The 17,942-nt window shown below is 39.6% G+C and overlaps 2 protein-coding genes across 11 annotated transcripts in view; both read left to right on the top strand.

The window, feature by feature from the left end:
• Window positions 1–2,480: 2,480 nt before the first annotated feature.
• On the top strand, window positions 2,481–15,684 carry LOC119908836 (heterogeneous nuclear ribonucleoprotein Q). Of its 5 annotated transcripts, none has more exons than XM_038726735.1 (11): window positions 2,481–2,638; window positions 3,219–3,378; window positions 4,873–4,991; window positions 5,131–5,352; window positions 6,666–6,842; window positions 8,726–8,861; window positions 8,996–9,201; window positions 9,325–9,474; window positions 9,605–9,726; window positions 11,055–11,436; window positions 13,269–15,684. In XM_038726735.1, exons 1-11 carry the CDS (start codon window positions 2,636–2,638, stop codon window positions 13,308–13,310), a joined length of 1,719 nt encoding a protein of 572 aa, XP_038582663.1. In that variant the 5' UTR covers window positions 2,481–2,635; the 3' UTR covers window positions 13,311–15,684. The 5 variants fall into 5 exon arrangements, with proteins under 5 accessions (XP_038582663.1, XP_038582662.1, XP_038582661.1 ...); XM_038726734.1 differs by having other exon boundaries at window positions 11,055–11,593; window positions 13,272–15,684; XM_038726733.1 differs by having other exon boundaries at window positions 11,055–11,593.
• A 1,874-nt stretch (window positions 15,685–17,558) lies between these two features.
• The window catches only part of LOC119908835 (sorting nexin-14-like), a 37,918-nt gene continuing 37,534 nt past the window's right edge, over window positions 17,559–17,942 (top strand). For 5 of the 6 annotated variants that reach the window (XM_038726728.1, XM_038726731.1, XM_038726729.1 and 2 more), the window contains exon 1: window positions 17,560–17,764. The gene's annotated coding sequence lies outside the window, so the exon portion shown is untranslated. Of the gene's footprint in view, window positions 17,765–17,942 lie in introns of all 6 variants that reach the window. The other variant, XM_038726727.1, reaches the window with a different exon arrangement.

The raw sequence follows: 17,942 nt of genomic DNA, 5'->3' as shown, positions 1-17,942 counted from the left end.
TACCTGCAAAAACTGAAAAAGGACTTGGACATCAGCTGAACTTTCTATGGAACTGAACTGTGAACTACATGAAACACTGGTGAATTTATTTTGGTCTTGCCCACATACCAAAAATGTCCATATTTACCCTCAATTTGCATTGCGGTGGGGAAATGTATTGTTTGGATTCACTAAACATGACAAAAAATTATGTTCAGAGTATTATGTGGTAAATTTACTTATTATTTTGCACAAGTCAAAATTCTTGTCAAAATAGCTTGCTGCTAACATTAAGCACTATGTTCAAACTGTTTGTTTGTGTACAAACAAAAAAGCTGTTAAATCATATGACCTCTGTAAGCTTTACAGCTTTATTTAAATTTTTTGCTTTTGTTAAAATTATACTTTCCTTCTCATAACCCTTGACCTCCCTGGCCTATTTGTGTCCATAGACTTTACTGATGTACAGAAGATGTTGTTTTCCTGCTGTATATCCTAATTTTGAATAAAGCTTAAAAAAAAAAAAAAAAAAGATAATCAGAATCAGCTTTATTCGCCAGGTATGTGTACACATAGGAGGAATTTGACTTAGGATTGCACATTGCTCACAGAATAACACAATGATAAAATCCGACACAGGCTACAGTGTAGAGAACACATGTATACACACACTATACACAAAAACAATATAGACAGTTTGACAAATAGTGCAGTCAGCACAGTGCAAAGGATGCAGGAGTAAAATTATTATTAGGTGTATGTGATATACAGGTACACATACATACATACATGTACACAGTGCGACGGAGCACAGTGCAAAGAATGCTGGAATAAATAAGAATGAATAATAAATAAATAGTTGCTTACTTGCAGTGGTGGAGGAACTATTCATATCTTTATTGAAGTAAAAGTACAAATACCTCAATGTAAAAATACTCTGTTACAAGTAAAACTACTGCACTGAAAATGTTACTTAATATGTAAGTATAATCAGGAGAATATAGTTGAAGTATTAAAGGTAAAAGTACTCAAAGTAGAATGAAAAATGTCCCTGACTATTATACTATATTAGATTATTAGATTCTAAATATTCATTAATGTAAAAGCAGGATTTCACTGTTGTTGTTAGCTGCGGTTGAACTATTTTGAATCAGATTTCAATTAATTGTTATTTTCATTATGGATTAATCTGTTGATTATTTTCTCCAGCCTTAAACTTATTGATACTGAAAATAATGAGAAATTCTGTCACAATTGCCCAGAGCCCAAAGTCTTACAATTATGCCCAGCACACATGGTTCATACAAGATGCCGAACTCAGTCTAGCCAGTACCAGAGTACAGCATATACAATTTCAAAATATATAGCAGAGAGGAAAGAAGAGGAAAAATATATACATACGCACATTTACATGAAGATTTGGAGTACTGTGTGAAAGTATTGTACAAAATGAAAGTACAAACATTTAAAGCCACTACTTGAATAATATGTACATTTAACAGTGCTTGCATGTTGAACAGCACAAATCAAGCCAATAATTAACAAATAAATGAGCACCCCCCCCCCCCCAAAAAAATAAGATGAACAAATTCCATCAATAAAAATCTACTTAGGCTGAATTAATGTCAGGCTACTTCTCAATCAGCATAAATAAGTGCAGTAAAATTGTTTATTGATTTAAAAAAATAGTTAATTAATCTATTCGTTAATCAATAATTAAAAGTGTCTTGTCAATCAACTACCACAAAATCAATGTTTACCTTCTGAATATAATCTACGGGAAAGGTATTTTACATCTGCGCTTATCTTTTACGATTTGATTTTTCAAAGTAAAAGCCCCTATTTGTAAAGAGAAGGAATTTTATTGAGTTTTAGTTAATGAATCTTTTTATTATCAATTCTTAAATATATAATCAATCTTAAATATAATCAATTATTAAATATGTCTTGTCAATCAACTAAAAATATTTACCACAAAATCAATGTTTACCTTCTGAATATAATCTACGGGAAAGGTATTTTACATCTGTACTTATCTTTTCCGATTTGATTTTTCAAAGTAAAAGCCCCTATTTGTAAAGAGATGGAATTTTTTTTTTTAGATTTAGTTAATGAATCTTTTAATTAATCAATTATTAAATATGTCTTTCCAACCAACTAAATATTAAACTAAACTAAATATTTACCACAAAGTCCATGTTTACCTTCTGAATATAATGTACGCGAAAGGTAGTTTCAATTTAGTTTTCAAAGTAAAAGCACCCACTCGTAGAGAAAAGGAAATCTTTACTGAATGCAGCAACAACAGACTTTAACTAGCGTAAAGCTAGACCGCGATTTAAGTATAAGATATTTTAGCTTTAATAGCAGCTTTAAAAGCTGTAAAAACATATATAAATCAACCACGATCCGTCCACTGTTCACCGGATGTGTGAAAACCTTCCATCTATGATGACGACCGAGCAGCCCGTGAAAGACCTTTCAGAAACCCCTTACATGTAAATCAAGAAGCAGAACTCGCGACGTTACGCAGCCGCCATTTTGTTTCACCGGGAGTAAAGAAACTAACCTGCAGAGCACCGGCGTCAATATTTTCCTTTTTTAAAAGCACCTTCAACACGGCGGATCAGCATCGTGCACCCAAGTTTAGATTCGCATGGTACGTACACACCGATTCTTCCCGCTGTACCACGGAAACATGTTGTTTTTGTTGTTACGTTGGTGCTCTATGCGTTGCACAACCGGCCACTGTTAGCTAACAGAGCCAGCTCGGCTATTAACATGGCTAGCCGGCATTTTGAAAAAAATGAGATGTGCTGTGCATGGGCGTATGTGCATCAAATTTAAAGAAGCCCACAAAACTCAAGAATGGGTTTAGTTCTGAGATAAAAATTTAAACATTGCCCTAATCCCAAGTTTGCGCCTCCACGCGTGCGGCCTGCGGTCTGCTCGAGCCAGCTAGCATGAGCTAGCACGAGCTAACAGAGGCGTGGTGGATGTTTGAAAACCAGCTGGATTTTGTTGTTTTATTAACTTATAATAGTCGCAGGGCGGTGTGATCTGCACCCCCCGCTCGAATTTCAAAGAGCATTACACGTGAAAGTTGGCCAAAAAGAGCAGTGTAAATGTTTTAGTTCTGCGTGGTGACCGCCCGGATAACGTTACAGTCAGCGGTGTCCAGTCCTGAACCGCACATCTAACATCCACTGCTGTTGATTGCAATACTCTCTCCTGCACAGATGTCTGGAGACATGGCCACAGATCACGTAAACGGGAACGGGACTGAGGAGCCGATGGACACCACAGCAGCGGTGACCCAGTCGGAACACTTCCCGGCTCTGCTGGAAGCTGGTTTACCCCAGAAAGTTGCTGAGAAGCTAGATGAACTTTATGTAGCAGGTAAGTTAAACCTCAGGATGTGTTCTGCCGTTGTTGCTTGACCCTCTACCTGCTTTTTGAGGAGGAACATGCATGAATAACATGTAGGGAATCGCCACACTGCTGCAACACTTATGACTTATTGTGGATGATCTAAGATTGATTTTTCATTTCCACAAATGGTTGCTTGTATCCAAACGCAGTAACTTATGTATATTAAGCCTGTTACAAGGTGTTTCTCTGTGGCCATAGAAATACACCAATGAGCCACACTTTTAATACGGAGCGATCTTCTCCTTCACTGCCACTAATGTGTATTTTATTCTGAGTAAATCCAACATGCATGTTCCTGCTGCCAGAAGTTGTTTATTCACTAGAGCACCATATGTTTACTAATCTAAAAATATCCAGCAACAAATGCACCATTAACTCTTTGTCCGATTTAATAATGCAAATAATCCATCCGTCCTCCATTCCCGCTTAGGTATCTGAATAATGTTGTAGTAAAATATTTATTCTTTAAAATATATATATATATATATTTTTTTATTGACCATTTTATTAAAGATTTACATCTCTTGTCGAAACCATTGGGCTTCCACAGACAGGACAGGGACATCACCAGGCTTGCCCTTTTTTAATATTGATTGCTTAAATCAATGGTAGCCTGGGGAAATAAAACACCAGTCAGTCATTGTCAGTCCCTCTATAGTATAATCGGCTAATAACTCTACTTTAAGGGTCTAGTTTAAAGTTCAGCTAATCATTTGAGCAGCAGGATGACAGGGTAGGTAGGTAGTTTGCTGCTAAATCGCTGGTTTGGCATCTTGTTTCCTGCATTGTCATAAGTTCAGTAATAAGCTACACTTTAGATTAAATAACGAGAGCTTAAATTTGCTTGTAGAAATCAATAAAACTCACAAAGGTGCCTTCTTGGTGACACGTCCAGAAGTTTTTTTTTTTTTTTTTTTTTGTCTTGCTGTTAAGCGTAGAAACTGCATTGAGTGGGTAAAAGGATGAGCGTAGCCATAAAAGGGTTCAAGGAAGGTAGCCAGCTGGTGCTGCGGCATATGCCGAAACAATGGAGCAGCTGTCTGGCTTCAGCAGGTGAATTGTACTCTTAAGAAGGAGCAGAAGGAGCAGTGTAGATATTAGCCAGAGCTTTTTTGTTAATTGGAACGCCGTTTTAATAGCATCCTTGTTTAATGTTGATTTAGACCGGATCTTTGGTTACAGTAATTTTTTGCTGCATGTCTTGAGGATATTGATTTTGTTGAAACTTGACACTGCGCGATTGTATAACAGCAGCTTTGCATGATGATGAAATTAAGACGCCCTGCCTGGAGCGCTGATCTATTTTTCTTTTGTTCCTTCTGGTGCAAATCAATTATTATGAAGCCTCTGTTGTGCCTCATAGCTGCATGAGTCATACGTCCTCAGTGCAAACCTGCTCAGATGATCATCCATATCTAATATTTCACCATATTTACAATATTTCTTTGTTGTGCTCGTCAGGCCTGGTAGCGCATAGTGACCTAGACGAAAGGGCTATTGAAGCTTTGAAAGAATTCAACGAGGAGGGAGCCCTGCAGGTGCTGGTCCAGTTCAAAGAGAGTGATCTGTCACATGTGCAAGTAAGTTGAATCACCTGAAAAACAAAGAGGTCTTTATTAAAATGTTTTTTAGGACAATATGTTGCGTTCTGTCACTTTTTAGAAAGTGATAATAGCGGGTAAATATCCACGTTTCTAACACGGTTCTTCTGTCTTCCAGAACAAAAGTGCCTTTCTCTGTGGGGTGATGAAGACTTACAGGCAGAGAGAGAAACAAGGGACTAAAGTTTCAGACTCCACTAAAGGACCGGATGAGGCTAAAATCAAAGAACTCCTGGACAGAACCAACTACACACTTGACGTAACAACAGGGCAGCGGAAGTATGGCGGGCCCCCCCCTGAGTCGGTGTACTCGGGTGCCCAGCCCAATGTTGGAACAGAGGTACGCTGCGTTGTGGTTGTGTTTAGATTAAATTAAACTATGAGCCGTCGAGGGGAACTGAAAAATGCAAAAGTATTAGAATTGGTGCTGACCGATAAATGTTATTATCATCATGACAATGTGAACATGCACGAAAAACACGCCGCAAAAAGACCGCCTGAAACGCAATGAATGAAATGACTGTTAAATGGGCCCTGGGGCTGCAGACCGTAGTGTTTATCATCAGGCAGCAGAGAGACGGTGAGGTGAAGTTCACTCCAAAATTACTTGAGTTGAAGACAACTAGTTTAATATATAATCCATCCGTTCAACAAGCATAAACATGTAAACCTGTACAAAGCACTTTTTTAATCTGCTCTGTCCAGTCTCTCCTCCTCTGCAAGGAGCGAATTGTTTTAAACGAGCTAAAAGAAAAGCTCTCTGTAGTCTTAACTGTTGAGCTTAGTACCTTACAATTTGGCACATTGTTGTAAACTCAGCTGCTGGCGGAGACACACCAGCTGCTCTTCTCTCTCCCGGCTGTAACGTTACCTGCAGGCAGTGAATAACAGAGGAGGAGGACTGATACTGATGTCTGAGTTCTTTGTTTATCTTAACTTCAGTAATATGATTTTATTTTATTGACATGTTGAATTTGTTTCCAGGGAGAGATTATTGAGTTTATATAGTGACTCTGCTGCTGTAAACTTTACTGTTGCTGCTCCAGAAACATTTAGTTTCTAATTCTGTAATGAATTTTTAAACAACCAGGCAGCTAACGTACACTTCAGTATTTGTTTTTATGCATCACAAATCATATGGTTATTATGATGTGTAACAGTGTTTTCTCACACAGCAGATTTTCCTCATGCAGGCTTAGTGATTTATTTTTCACCTTCTAAGTCTCGATACTCTCGATTTACATAATAAGCGACACTGGCAGACTGACATTCTGCATATCGCTTCACATTTATAGGCCACGTAAACGCCAATGTTTACTGTGGTTTAGTGAACTGCACACGTTGGTACCAAGGTAATTGTTTCCTTCTGAACAGCTTATTACCTTACGTACCTCTTGTCCATACAACGTGTTTGTATAAAAAAGGAAGGTTAGTTGGATTTTTTTTTGTTGTTCTGAACTTGGACCTGTGTGGTTCTGTCAGCTTTTAGTAGGTTAAAGGCTGAAATATAAAAGAAGTCACACTAAATTTTGAATCTCTCGTAGTTTTTAGGGGGGAACATCCTCTAGGGTCACATCCCTATGAATGTATTTCTCATTAAAGGGTTGTTTTTCATGATTAATAAATGAGATGTGTTTTTTTTCTCTCCCCTAGATATTTGTGGGGAAGATTCCCCGTGACTTGTTTGAAGACGAGCTGGTTCCTCTCTTTGAGAAGGCCGGGCCCATCTGGGACCTCAGGCTAATGATGGACCCGCTGAGCGGCCTGAACAGGGGCTACGCCTTTGTCACGTTCTGCACCAAGGAAGCGGCCCAGGAGGCGGTGAAGCTGGTAAGTCTGTCAGGAATGCAAAAATTCCCTGCATGCTCCACCAACAATAAACCACATGTGTAATTCCCTCTAAGCACACGCAGCTACAAATGGTTAAGGAGTCTCTCCAAACCCCACGGTGAAAACTAAACACAGTATTGACAAGAAAATACAGAGACAATGTTGGCTGAACACGGTGCTTCTCAAACTTTTTCTGTCATGCCCCCCATCCAGAAGCAGAAAAAGGTTCATGCAGTTCTTTTAAAATTTATTTTCCTACATAAATCAGTGATCACCTTAAGCCTGGGTCACACTGCACGACGGGGTGATCGGGGGCAAATCAGTGAGCGATCGGCGCTCGCTAATCGACGCTTGATCGTTACGTGTGAACTACTTAATGACCCATGAAAGAGGCTCGCCGATGCTTTGCGAGGCATTGCAGACACCAGAGAGAGAGAGAGAGAGAGAGAGCATGCTAAATATCCAGAGACAATAACATCCAGCCAATGAGAGCAGGCAGCTACTTTTTCACTACAGAACAGTTTTAATTCACCTCTGACTCTCTCTGTATCTCCGACAATCCCTGCTGCCCGTCTGTGCTGATCTGTTCTTTCACCCTGAGTCTCTTCATTTTTCATGTTTCACAATATATGAAGTACATAAAGAACTCTTGTTTCACTGGTGGTTTTGCGTAATTTCCCCGTCACTTCTCGCACTTCTGTGGGTTTTTTTTTTTGACATTGTGGTTTGGAGACTAGTCGATCCAAGACAGGAAGTTGCGCAGCTTATGTTGAACGTTGGGGAATAGTCTGTGAATCTCCAGAGGCGTTCAGATCAGATTTAAGTCGGCTGTGAGGGGCATAAAACCATTCAGCTGAGCATGAAGGAGATAAGATGCGTTTCCTGTTGCTAAGAGTCTCGCTCGCGCACGAGAAGCCCAACAAGACTTTGAGAGGAGACTTACAGTAACTTGTAAATAATGCAACTTAAATTAGGTTAGTAAAGTAAACGCACTACACAAGCACTACGCACTACTGTGTCACGTGCGTCGGAGTGTCGCTGCATCCGGTGTTAGTGGGATTCCCCCCAGACAAGCTCCAGCTAAAGACCGCACCTTCGAACAACGACGTGGTGCTCGCTCCGTGAGCTTCACTGCAGCACGACTGCTGTCCACAAAATGCGCGAAGCGGCGTGAACACGTGACGGCAGCACCGCAAGTCTCCACACGAGCACGGCACATTATCAGCACGACGACGCGTAGTCCGTTAAAATTTATTTCTTCTTCACCCTCGTGTTAAAAGTAATTTGTGCCCCGCTGCTGTCATGGTAACGTGACGTTTTCATATTTTCTGTTTCTGCCACGCACGAGCGAGACAACGGCTCAAACGTTACAGACGATCTGTGACTGTCGTATGAAACGGCTTCAGTTGTTTCCTTTGCACCAAACTGATGCAGAAGCACATCTGTTTATCATGCTGCATATTACTCCATACTGAAATAAATCCATGTCAGAAACATTTAAAGTTTTGAGTAAAGTAGCCTAATGTCTGTTATTGTTGTTATCGCAACACATCAGTGACGTGGAAATTTGATTCATTTTAAGATCTGCTGCTATTGTCATTATTCTAAAGTTCTTCATCGGGACGACTGAATAAAATACTGGTTTATTGATTAGACACGTTTTTGATATTTATTTTGGCTAAATTGGTTTGTTAATCGAGTAACAGGCGGCCGTTACTACTAACAATATAGCTGAAACAATTACAAGAAGTTTGGGACTAAATTGTCAAGAGTTTTAAAAAAAGAGCATGTAAATGACTAGATTTGCTGTGAGGCAGTTGAACTCGACTTATGTGTTGACGTCTGTCATCTTGTGTATAGTTTACACATTTTTCTTTTTACAGTGTAATAATCATGAGATTCGCCCCGGCAAGCACATCGGGGTGTGTATATCTGTCGCCAACAACAGGCTATTTGTTGGCTCCATTCCCAAGAGTAAAACAAAGGAGCAGATTGTAGAAGAGTTTGCTAAAGTCACAGGTAATAAAATATAATCATTTAGTGTTTTTAAACACTGTGTTCATCTAAACGAGTCATTCTACTAAATCCAGTCCAAACAACTAGATTACTTAATCTCAATCTTGTTTTCTTTCCTCTCTCCTGTCTGCTCGCAGAGGGCCTCAGTGACGTCATACTGTACCACCAGCCCGACGACAAAAAGAAGAACCGAGGCTTCTGCTTCCTGGAGTACGAAGACCACAAAGCGGCCGCTCAGGCTCGCCGCCGGCTAATGAGCGGCAAGGTGAAGGTGTGGGGCAACGTGGTGACAGTGGAGTGGGCCGACCCCATCGAAGACCCTGACCCAGAGGTCATGGCGAAGGTGAGCGTCAACGAACGCAATGTCATGTGATAGAAACGCTAAGAAGACACGGTGATTCTTTAAAAACACTCGCCCTGAAGATCCAGCCGAGGCTAACCCTGAGCCGCGCTCTTTGTTTTGCAGGTGAAGGTTTTATTTGTGAGAAACCTCGCCAACGGTGTCACAGAGGAGATCCTGGAGACGTCCTTTAGTGAGTTTGGGAAACTGGAGCGAGTGAAGAAGCTCAAAGACTACGCTTTCATCCACTTCGAAGAGAGGGACGGTGCTGTGAAGGTGCGGGTTTCTGTTTGTCTGTAGCACTTTTGCACAAGCTTGACTCTAAATACAGATTACATTTGCGATAAATCAACCCAAAATCCTTTGTTAATGTTAACGGATGTGTGTGACGGGCTGCTTTTCTCAGGCTTTGGAAGAAATGAACGGGAGGGAGCTGGAGGGAGAGCCCATAGAGATTGTTTTCGCTAAGCCGCCTGATCAGAAAAGGAAGGAGCGCAAAGCACAGAGACAAGCAGCCAAAACACAAATGTAAGAAACACGTCTTCTGATTTCTAAATATTATAAATGGGGCTGGGCAGAAAAACGATGATGATGATGATTATTATTATTGTGATTTAATTTACCTCAAATGTTCAATGAATGTTTGATTTAATTTATTTGAGTCACGAACAAATTAGCACTTAATTTTTCTGTTAAGATATTTATTTTGTTGAGGAAACAGGACTAAGAAAATATTAATTTTCCTCATTAATTAAAAAAAAAGACTTTATCAGAATAGTTCAGATTTGTGACGTGATCAGCTGTTTAGCATCAAGTCAACGAGCAAAAATCTGCCTTTCAACTTGAAAGAAATATTGATTTTTAAAGTTTATCCTGATAATTAGAGCTGGACAATTTAGGCCCTAAAATCAGGACATTTTACCTCGATTACAATTAATGAACGATTATTTTGTTTGTGGTTTTTACTGTAAATATTCCCAGCTATTAAGCTGGGTTTACTTTTTAAACAGTAAAACAGTAAAAAATCGATTATCTAAATGTTCATTAATAAGGTAATATTGACGTGCACATACCACATGGCTCCCCTATATTTGGCGCATCGCTGCTGCAGAATTATGACCGCCGCTACTAAGATTTCACACTAATTAATATCAGTGCAGTACTGGCGTTAATCATGTTCACCCACACACTGCGAGCACGGCAACGCTCAACGCTTTTTCCGGATCTACCGTGCGAGTGTTTCGCTGTCTTACGCCACTAAAAGTAGATCCGTGCGAACCAGAAAACTTGATTTACGAGTACAACCGAACTTAGTCTTGCACCACGCCGGACCCCCAATGCTAATCGTTCAAAACGTAGTCGGACTGAACTCTGTGGCCGCTTAAACAGCCCCGTTACTCAAAAACAAGATGCACCGTCAGCAGGTGAAGCGGTAAGGCAGAAGGCTAAGGAGGTGCTAAATCAGTGCCTTTTATTAAAACACTGTTCGTAAAGCCGATGTGCTCGTTAATGCCTGAATGGAGCGGAAAAATAAACGTCACTGTCCTGCATAAATGTTTATGATTATTGACGCGCTAGTAGGCTACTTAAAATTAAAGTTAGAGACTAACTCCTACAATGTAGAGCGTTTTTCTTGCACAAAGCTAATGAATAAAAAACAAAGCCCCACAGTGAAACTGCTTTAACTGGAGTTATTATTATAATAGTGAGAAGATATATACATAATATAACATGTCAGAAGTTTACTATTATATTAACAATAATATTATGCTAACACATAAGCCAGTCAGGATCCTGACCCCTGATGTTTTTATCGTTTTGTTGTCTTGTCTCTAACTTTCTTTCGCACTCATCAGGTATGACGACTATTACTACTACCCTCCCCCTCCCCACATGCCTCCTCCCGTCAGAGGCCGGGGCAGAGGCGGCAACCGGGGCGGCTATTCTTACCCCCCTGACTACTACGGCTATGATGACTACTACGACTACTACGGCTATGACTATCACAACTACCGCGGCGGCTACGACGACCCCTACTACGGGTACGACGACTTCCAGGCTCCGAGCCGAGGGCGGGGCGGCAACAGGGGCCCCCGGGGCGGATCCTCCCCGGCCAGGGGGCGAGGCGGCGCCGGGGCACCCAGGGGCAGGGCCAACTTCTCCCAGCGAGGCGGGCCCGGACCGGGCCGCGGCGGACGGGGCGCAAGAGGAGGCGTGCAGCCGAGAGGGCGAGGAGGGGTACGTGGTGCTCGGGGTGGCCGCGGTGGAAATGTAGGAGGAAAGCGCAAAGCTGATGGGTACAACCAGCCAGATTCGAAGCGTCGCCAGACCAATAATCAGAACTGGGGCTCTCAACCCATTGCTCAGCAACCGCTCCAAGGTGGTGATCATTCTGGTAACTATTCCGGTTACAAATCCGACAACCAGGAATTTTATCAGGATTCTTTTGGGCAACAGTGGAAGTAAACGAGTAGGGCTTTGATAACAAAATCCGTGTTTATGGTTTTTTTTGTTTTTGTCTTTTTTTATTTAGAGACTTGATCTGATTGGCCCTCAATCCCAAACGGTTGCCTGCATATTTTTTTTTTTTTTTTTTTTTTTCCTCCTCCTCCAAAATTGGGTGACATCTGGCAAGATATCTTTTTGTACATATTTTAATAATCCGCTTGGACTCAAACCGTAGTCACACTCCCACCTTTCTCTGGCGAACTGGTTTTAATTTTTCCTTTATTTTTAATTTTATTTTTTAAGATGGTCGTTTTAAAAAAAAAAAAGAAAAAAAGGAGAAAAAAAAAAGGAAAAGATTTTCCATTACAACAAAAGTTTGAAGAAAAAAAATTTTAGATGCAAATATGTGCTCGAGCTGTCTATTTGGCTATAGCTTTATGTATGTTTTTAGAAATATCTGGTTTCCATGTTTTAAGTAGCTAACAGCAACAAAGCATATGTCTCCTAAACATGTATTTAAAAACAAATGAAAATACAATTTGTATTGTCACAAAGTAATGCGTGTCTTGTTATTGAGAAGAAGAAGAAAAAAAAAAAAAAGGACCCTCGTAGTCCTATTTTTTGGCTTTACATTTTGGCTTGTATTCTTTGCTGTTTGTCTGCTTTAATAAACATACACGCACACGTGTAACAAAAACTTCAAATTGTGTTGCAAATTCATGTTTCGGCAAATTCTCTCTTCAAATTGCCTTCAAATTTTTAAGGCTCCTTGTGGAAGAAAATGGACTAAAGGTTTGCCAGTGTTGGCCACATGCTACAGTGTCACCTTGCATGCCATCAAATTCCAAATCACCTACTTCTCTAGTTGGCATCTCTCAAGTGCTCTGTATGTATGTAGTGACATACTCCATCCTTTTTTATGAGTTCCTCTCATATCCAAAAACATTAATGTTTCACAAATTGGTGTCCTAAATTCACTTGTCAATGCAGCATCACGAGTTAAGCCCCACCTCCCCCTCTCCCCCTCCCCTCCTCCTACAACACCAAGTCCCAATTGTTCCGAGTGGAGGGAATAAAAAGCACAATTTGATTTATTAATAACTTCAAAGTGAAGCTTTTCCTTGTCCCAGAAGGATCTACCTAGCTGTTGAAGGCCTGGATACTAATCTTGCATGTTTTATGTGGAGGTTCAATTGTGCTGTTGTGGAAGATAACTGCCGTGCATGACTCGCTTTGTCGTGTTTGTGTGTCTGTTTGCTTTTATATAATAATAATAATGATGGCTGCTCCTCCTCTCTCTCTCTCTCTGCCTGTCTTGTCCTCGTTTCACCGGCTGCATCGCAAACAACAATTTTTATTATTATTTTTTTTTTTAACGATCCAAACCCAGGCCGATTCTCTGCTTGTCGTCCTCGTTTAAGGCATTGACATGAGCATGTTAAACCAGAGGGGCGTGCAAGTGCTGCGAGAATGCTTTGTCTTCTACTGAATGCAAATTCATGTGATACACCGTTATCCCGCTACTGTTACACTGATGAGTGTGTGTGAGGAACACAGTAGATGTGTGTGTGATATGATCCTGTTTTCCATTCTCTAATTGCTTCCTTTTGTTACCTGACTAGCAGGGAAAAGGGGTCGAGGCTGGTCCTGATGCGTCGCTATGAAGACTGACCCCCCCCTCCCCTTCCCTCCCCCCAGCGTATGGCGGTACACGCTGCAGGCTGCCAGTGGATGGAAATGGTAAGGTCAACTTGACTCAGTGGTCTAATGGCAATCCAACCTTTCTGGGTGTTTTTGTTTTTTTTTGTTTTTTAAAGAAGCTGCCACGCTCTGAGATAATCAGAAGAGCAAAAAGCGAGTAGACTTTAAGTTTTATAAGCCCCCCCCCCCCCCCCCCCCAAACCCCAAATATGCCATTTGAGACGAACTGAGCAGGAGTTCATGATGATGGACGTCCTCCTGGAGGAAAAAGTCTTTGCACTTTGTTGTTTTTTAAAAAATTTTTTTTGGAGTGTTTTAGTGGAACTTGATGCTTATTTTATATTTTGTATTTCTTTGAGTTTAAACTACAACTTTCATGACGGACAAGACACGATAATCTCTGACTGTCAGGGAAAGCGTTGGAGGTGTTGAGGGTCGGGCGTTCCAGGAATATGGTGCTTTAAGAACCTAAGCCGCCATGGGGTCCGTTAACTACCTCAGGTTTCGAGGACTCGCCTGTTCTGCCCCCAACTCTCCCCCCTGTTTTGCACTTGAGGAAACTTGAGGCAGGGTTTGAACCCCAAACACAAGCAACGGAGCGCCTAATGAGTTCTCAGCTGAGGCTCGACGTAGGCTACCGTTTGCATGTTAGCTGATCCTCTGAAAATGAGCCTGAGCAAGCTTTTGCTGTCTTGAGAAATGAACTGAGTGATGATGTAGTTTACAAACTGTTTTTATTACTGTTGTTTTTCTTTTTAAATAGCTGGAAACCAGTATTCAGCCTTTTGTCTTCCAAGATAGGAAAACTTGTCTAATTTTTGTTTGTTTGTTTGTTTGAACCCATCAATGTTAAGGATGTTTAGCAAAAGTGATGTCCGCACAAAACATCTGTTCGTTCATAACGTGAACAAACTGACATCTAATGAAGCTGCCTTTCTTATGTGTGTATATTTTGTTTTTGTTATTTTAAGCAGGTTTGAAAGAATATGAATTTATTTCCGTGTCCTGAAACATTTAGGAATCTAAATAAACGTGGTGTGGAAAAAAAAAATTGTATTGCAAAAAAAAAGCATGATTTCAACATTTCACCTTGTACGTCACTGTAGACCAGTTTTATCATGCCATATGTGATATATTTGTGACACATTATAGAGTAAACTGGTGTTAATTCATGTCTCTTCACTATCAAGTGTACACATCATACTGGAAGAGTTTAAAAGAGCAAATCCAGCGTAATATATTTGAGCTTTGAGGAGAAATAACAGGATTTAGTGATGTACTTTGCGATTTGTGTAGTAATTTATCTACAGATGCACGAGACTTCCAACAACTTCAATAACTTGTGTTTCTCAGCGAGGGTTTTTATCCAATAGTCAGTATAAAATGTAAAAGGATCCAGTCTGATGTTCTTATTGTCAACAAAATTTTACGAAAAGACCAAAACCACCACTTTGACTTCCTGTCAGTGGCTCTCCGCTCCAATCTTTCAAAACCGCTCGCGGATATAAAGTTAGTTTAGTTCCTAAAAACAGCTAGTGCATCTGTTGGGGACTACTTTCAGCGGCGGATTCAGCGGCGGATGAATCCACACGTGGATACACATTCACTGCTGGGTTTGGGCTTTTTATGGGATTTGTTGACGACAAAAACAGACTAACCAGACGAGTCATTTTCAGAGAGGTGAGATATTTTAGTAGTAGGGGGCGTTTTTCCAAAGTCGTAGTGCGTGGAGTACTTTTTAGAGCAGCAACGTTACAGCGGTCACGCGGCGAAGAGATCGATATCTGCGCCCACATAATGCTGTGCATCCACAAGATGTTTGAATTTTAAGCACGGGGCGTGGCCGTATAGCTGTGTTTATATCGCCTAGTTCTTAAGTGGGGGACAGTGAAAAGGCATTCTGGGTATTGTAGGAAATCACAGAATAAAGCAGTTGTGAGGGTTTTTTTTTTTCAGTGCACTGTACATCACAGATGTACGTGGTTTTTAACGGTGAGACATTATGAGGTTGGGTTTCTCCTTTTTAATCCAGCCTTAGTGCGTAGCAGTGTTTTTGACCTTTTTTTTTCTATTTTATTTGCCATGAAACGCTGTGTCTTGAATCTTTAGCATTCTTCGGCGTTCAGAAAGGAGTGTGCAGCTTGTTTCTCATTTTACCAGGTTTACTTTTGTTTTACATACTAGTATTCGACTCTGTTGGATCACCAGTTTAAGGGTCAAATCATTTCTTTTGTTTGTTTTTTTTTTGCTAACAAGTGTGTTTGCATTCTTGCAAATGAACTGTTTTATACTGTACAGTGAGTTTAAACCTATTTTTCTAATAAAGTTATTGACTTTGTTCTGGGGTTGTTTGATTTTTGTCAATGTGTGTTAAGATCGTGGACTTTTATCGGTCTGTGAAGCTTCACATCATAAATTTAAAGATTCCCATTTTTAAATGTGGTACAGAGCAAATTGGTCCTGAAAGTATTTACAACTACACCGATAATACTCTCATGTACTTTGGTGCAGTGGCACATACTGTAAAATACTGTAAATATCCACCATACCTTTTTTTTATTTGTATGTTTTGTTTTATTTAATAGCTTCATATGCAGTTTTAACAAAATTGCCACTTAGGGATCAATAAATTATTGAGGAGACAAAGTTATAATTCATGTGGTGACTTAAACAAAAGTGCTCTGATGCAACAAGGATTTTTTTGTTAAACTTAATCTTGTAAAATTCAATTGCCCGTATTAATCATTAATATAAATTTAATCCACTTTTGCTGGAGTGAGGGATTTATTTTGGCTTCTGAGGGGGGCGTGACAGAACCATTGTCCAATAAGACCAAAATAACAAGCAGCAGTCGGCTAATTTAAGTCAAAAAAGATGCCAATTAAATAAAAAAGGCCTTTTAAAGTAAATATAAATTAATCACTGATTATTTTTACTTTAATTTATGCGTCTGTGGCCTTTTAACTTGATGAGAAAATATTGCACACAGTTTTTTATACATCTACAAACCACATAAGTAACACAAAGGCAAAATGCACTTAAATTTAAACACATGTTTTGAATAGTAACGAGGTCAGCGGATGACCATTTGGAGTCACTTCCGTAAATATGACACAACCATGGATCACCAAACCGGAAGTGGGGTTGTTTGGATTTGGGGTTGCCATGTCGGCTCTGCAAAATACGCATTTGATGCGTGTACTAGTTCTGTGAGAAGGTTTAAGGAAGTTATGGTTTTCGATTGACCGGTCAAAATAATCCATTAACCTCAGACAAACACAAAAGTTGGGGGACATTAATAAAATAGAGAAAACAGGTTACACCAAAAAATAAGGATAGAGTTTTTTTTATAAATGTGATTACACTTTAATAAAGTTTCCTATTATTGGAGATGTTGACTGACTATTTCTGTTGAATAATGGTGAACTGAATATTTTGGACTATTACTTGGATGAAACAGGCAATATCTAAAAATGTCGTAAATTTTGATGGTGAAGGTTTGATTTAATGTATTTTAGTCACGGACGAGTCAGAACTTATTTTTCTATTTATCTATTTTGTTGAGGAAAATGGGGCTGAAATTTATTTACTCATGCATATTTGTTGAAATAATAATAATTGTCTTGAATGTTCTACCTCAGATTTGTGAAGTGATTAACAGTTTGCACAACATATCAGATCCTAAGTACTTATATATACATATTCTGTCAATCTCACATTTATTTAAGATATCTTTATATAAAACAAATTCCTTGTATGTGTAAAAAATATATATAAACCTTATAAAGGTTTAAACCACAATTAACAATCTGGTTTCTTCAACTTTCACTCAGGAGCAAAACGCTCCCTTTCAAACTTTAAATAAATAATTATTTGACATTTATCCTGATAATAATGATCAATATCAAATACTTTAAGCGTGTAAACATTTTTCACCCTATAGCCCAGCCCTGTATTTAACATTTCCATAAAGAACATAGCTAAGCAATGTTTTTATGAAAGATTTTAAATGCAAAGTACCGCAAATATTGAAGGTTTGATGAAAGTCATTTAATCTCTTTCAGAAGAATGGATAATGAAGCTAAGTTTGATAGGTGTATAATTTTTGTTTACCTTAAAGTCAAAGTTGTATTTTAATATGAACGGAGGTGGTGTTTTTTGTTTTTTGTTTTACTTTAAAAACCGGGATTAAGCGTGTTTTTGACGGACCTGGCAACCCCCCGGTCGGATTAGACAACACTCAGTCTGTCAGGGAAGTCGGTCGGGACTTTAAAACATTGGAAAACATGAAGTAAAAACTTTCTGAAGCTGAAGAAAGTAACATGATTTCTTGGGAGGACTAGTCCGGCTAACAGCCGAAGACTCCTGCAGCCTGTGGATAAAATGCGTTTCATTATATGACCGTTTTGTTGCCGCTGTAAGTTTCTATACAAGCGAACGTTAACCGTTAGCTAAGCTAAGTTAGCTACAACGGCTCGACCGAGAAGTTTAAACTGACATTTTAGATGATAAACCTCACTTTTATCCGGCGTATTTAATCTAAACAGGCAGAAACACCCCTTTCAAAGAGTTAACCGTTAATCCTTTCCGTCGAC

This window comes from Micropterus salmoides, unplaced genomic scaffold (genome assembly GCF_014851395.1).
Source record: "Micropterus salmoides isolate LMB-PRFRI ecotype aquatic unplaced genomic scaffold, ASM1485139v1 Ms_hic_scaffold_18, whole genome shotgun sequence".
In the NCBI taxonomy this organism is placed as follows: Eukaryota; Metazoa; Chordata; class Actinopteri; order Centrarchiformes; family Centrarchidae; genus Micropterus; species Micropterus salmoides.
The sequence above is the reverse complement of the archived record's forward strand: the minus strand, read 5'-3'. Positions and strand labels throughout refer to the sequence as shown.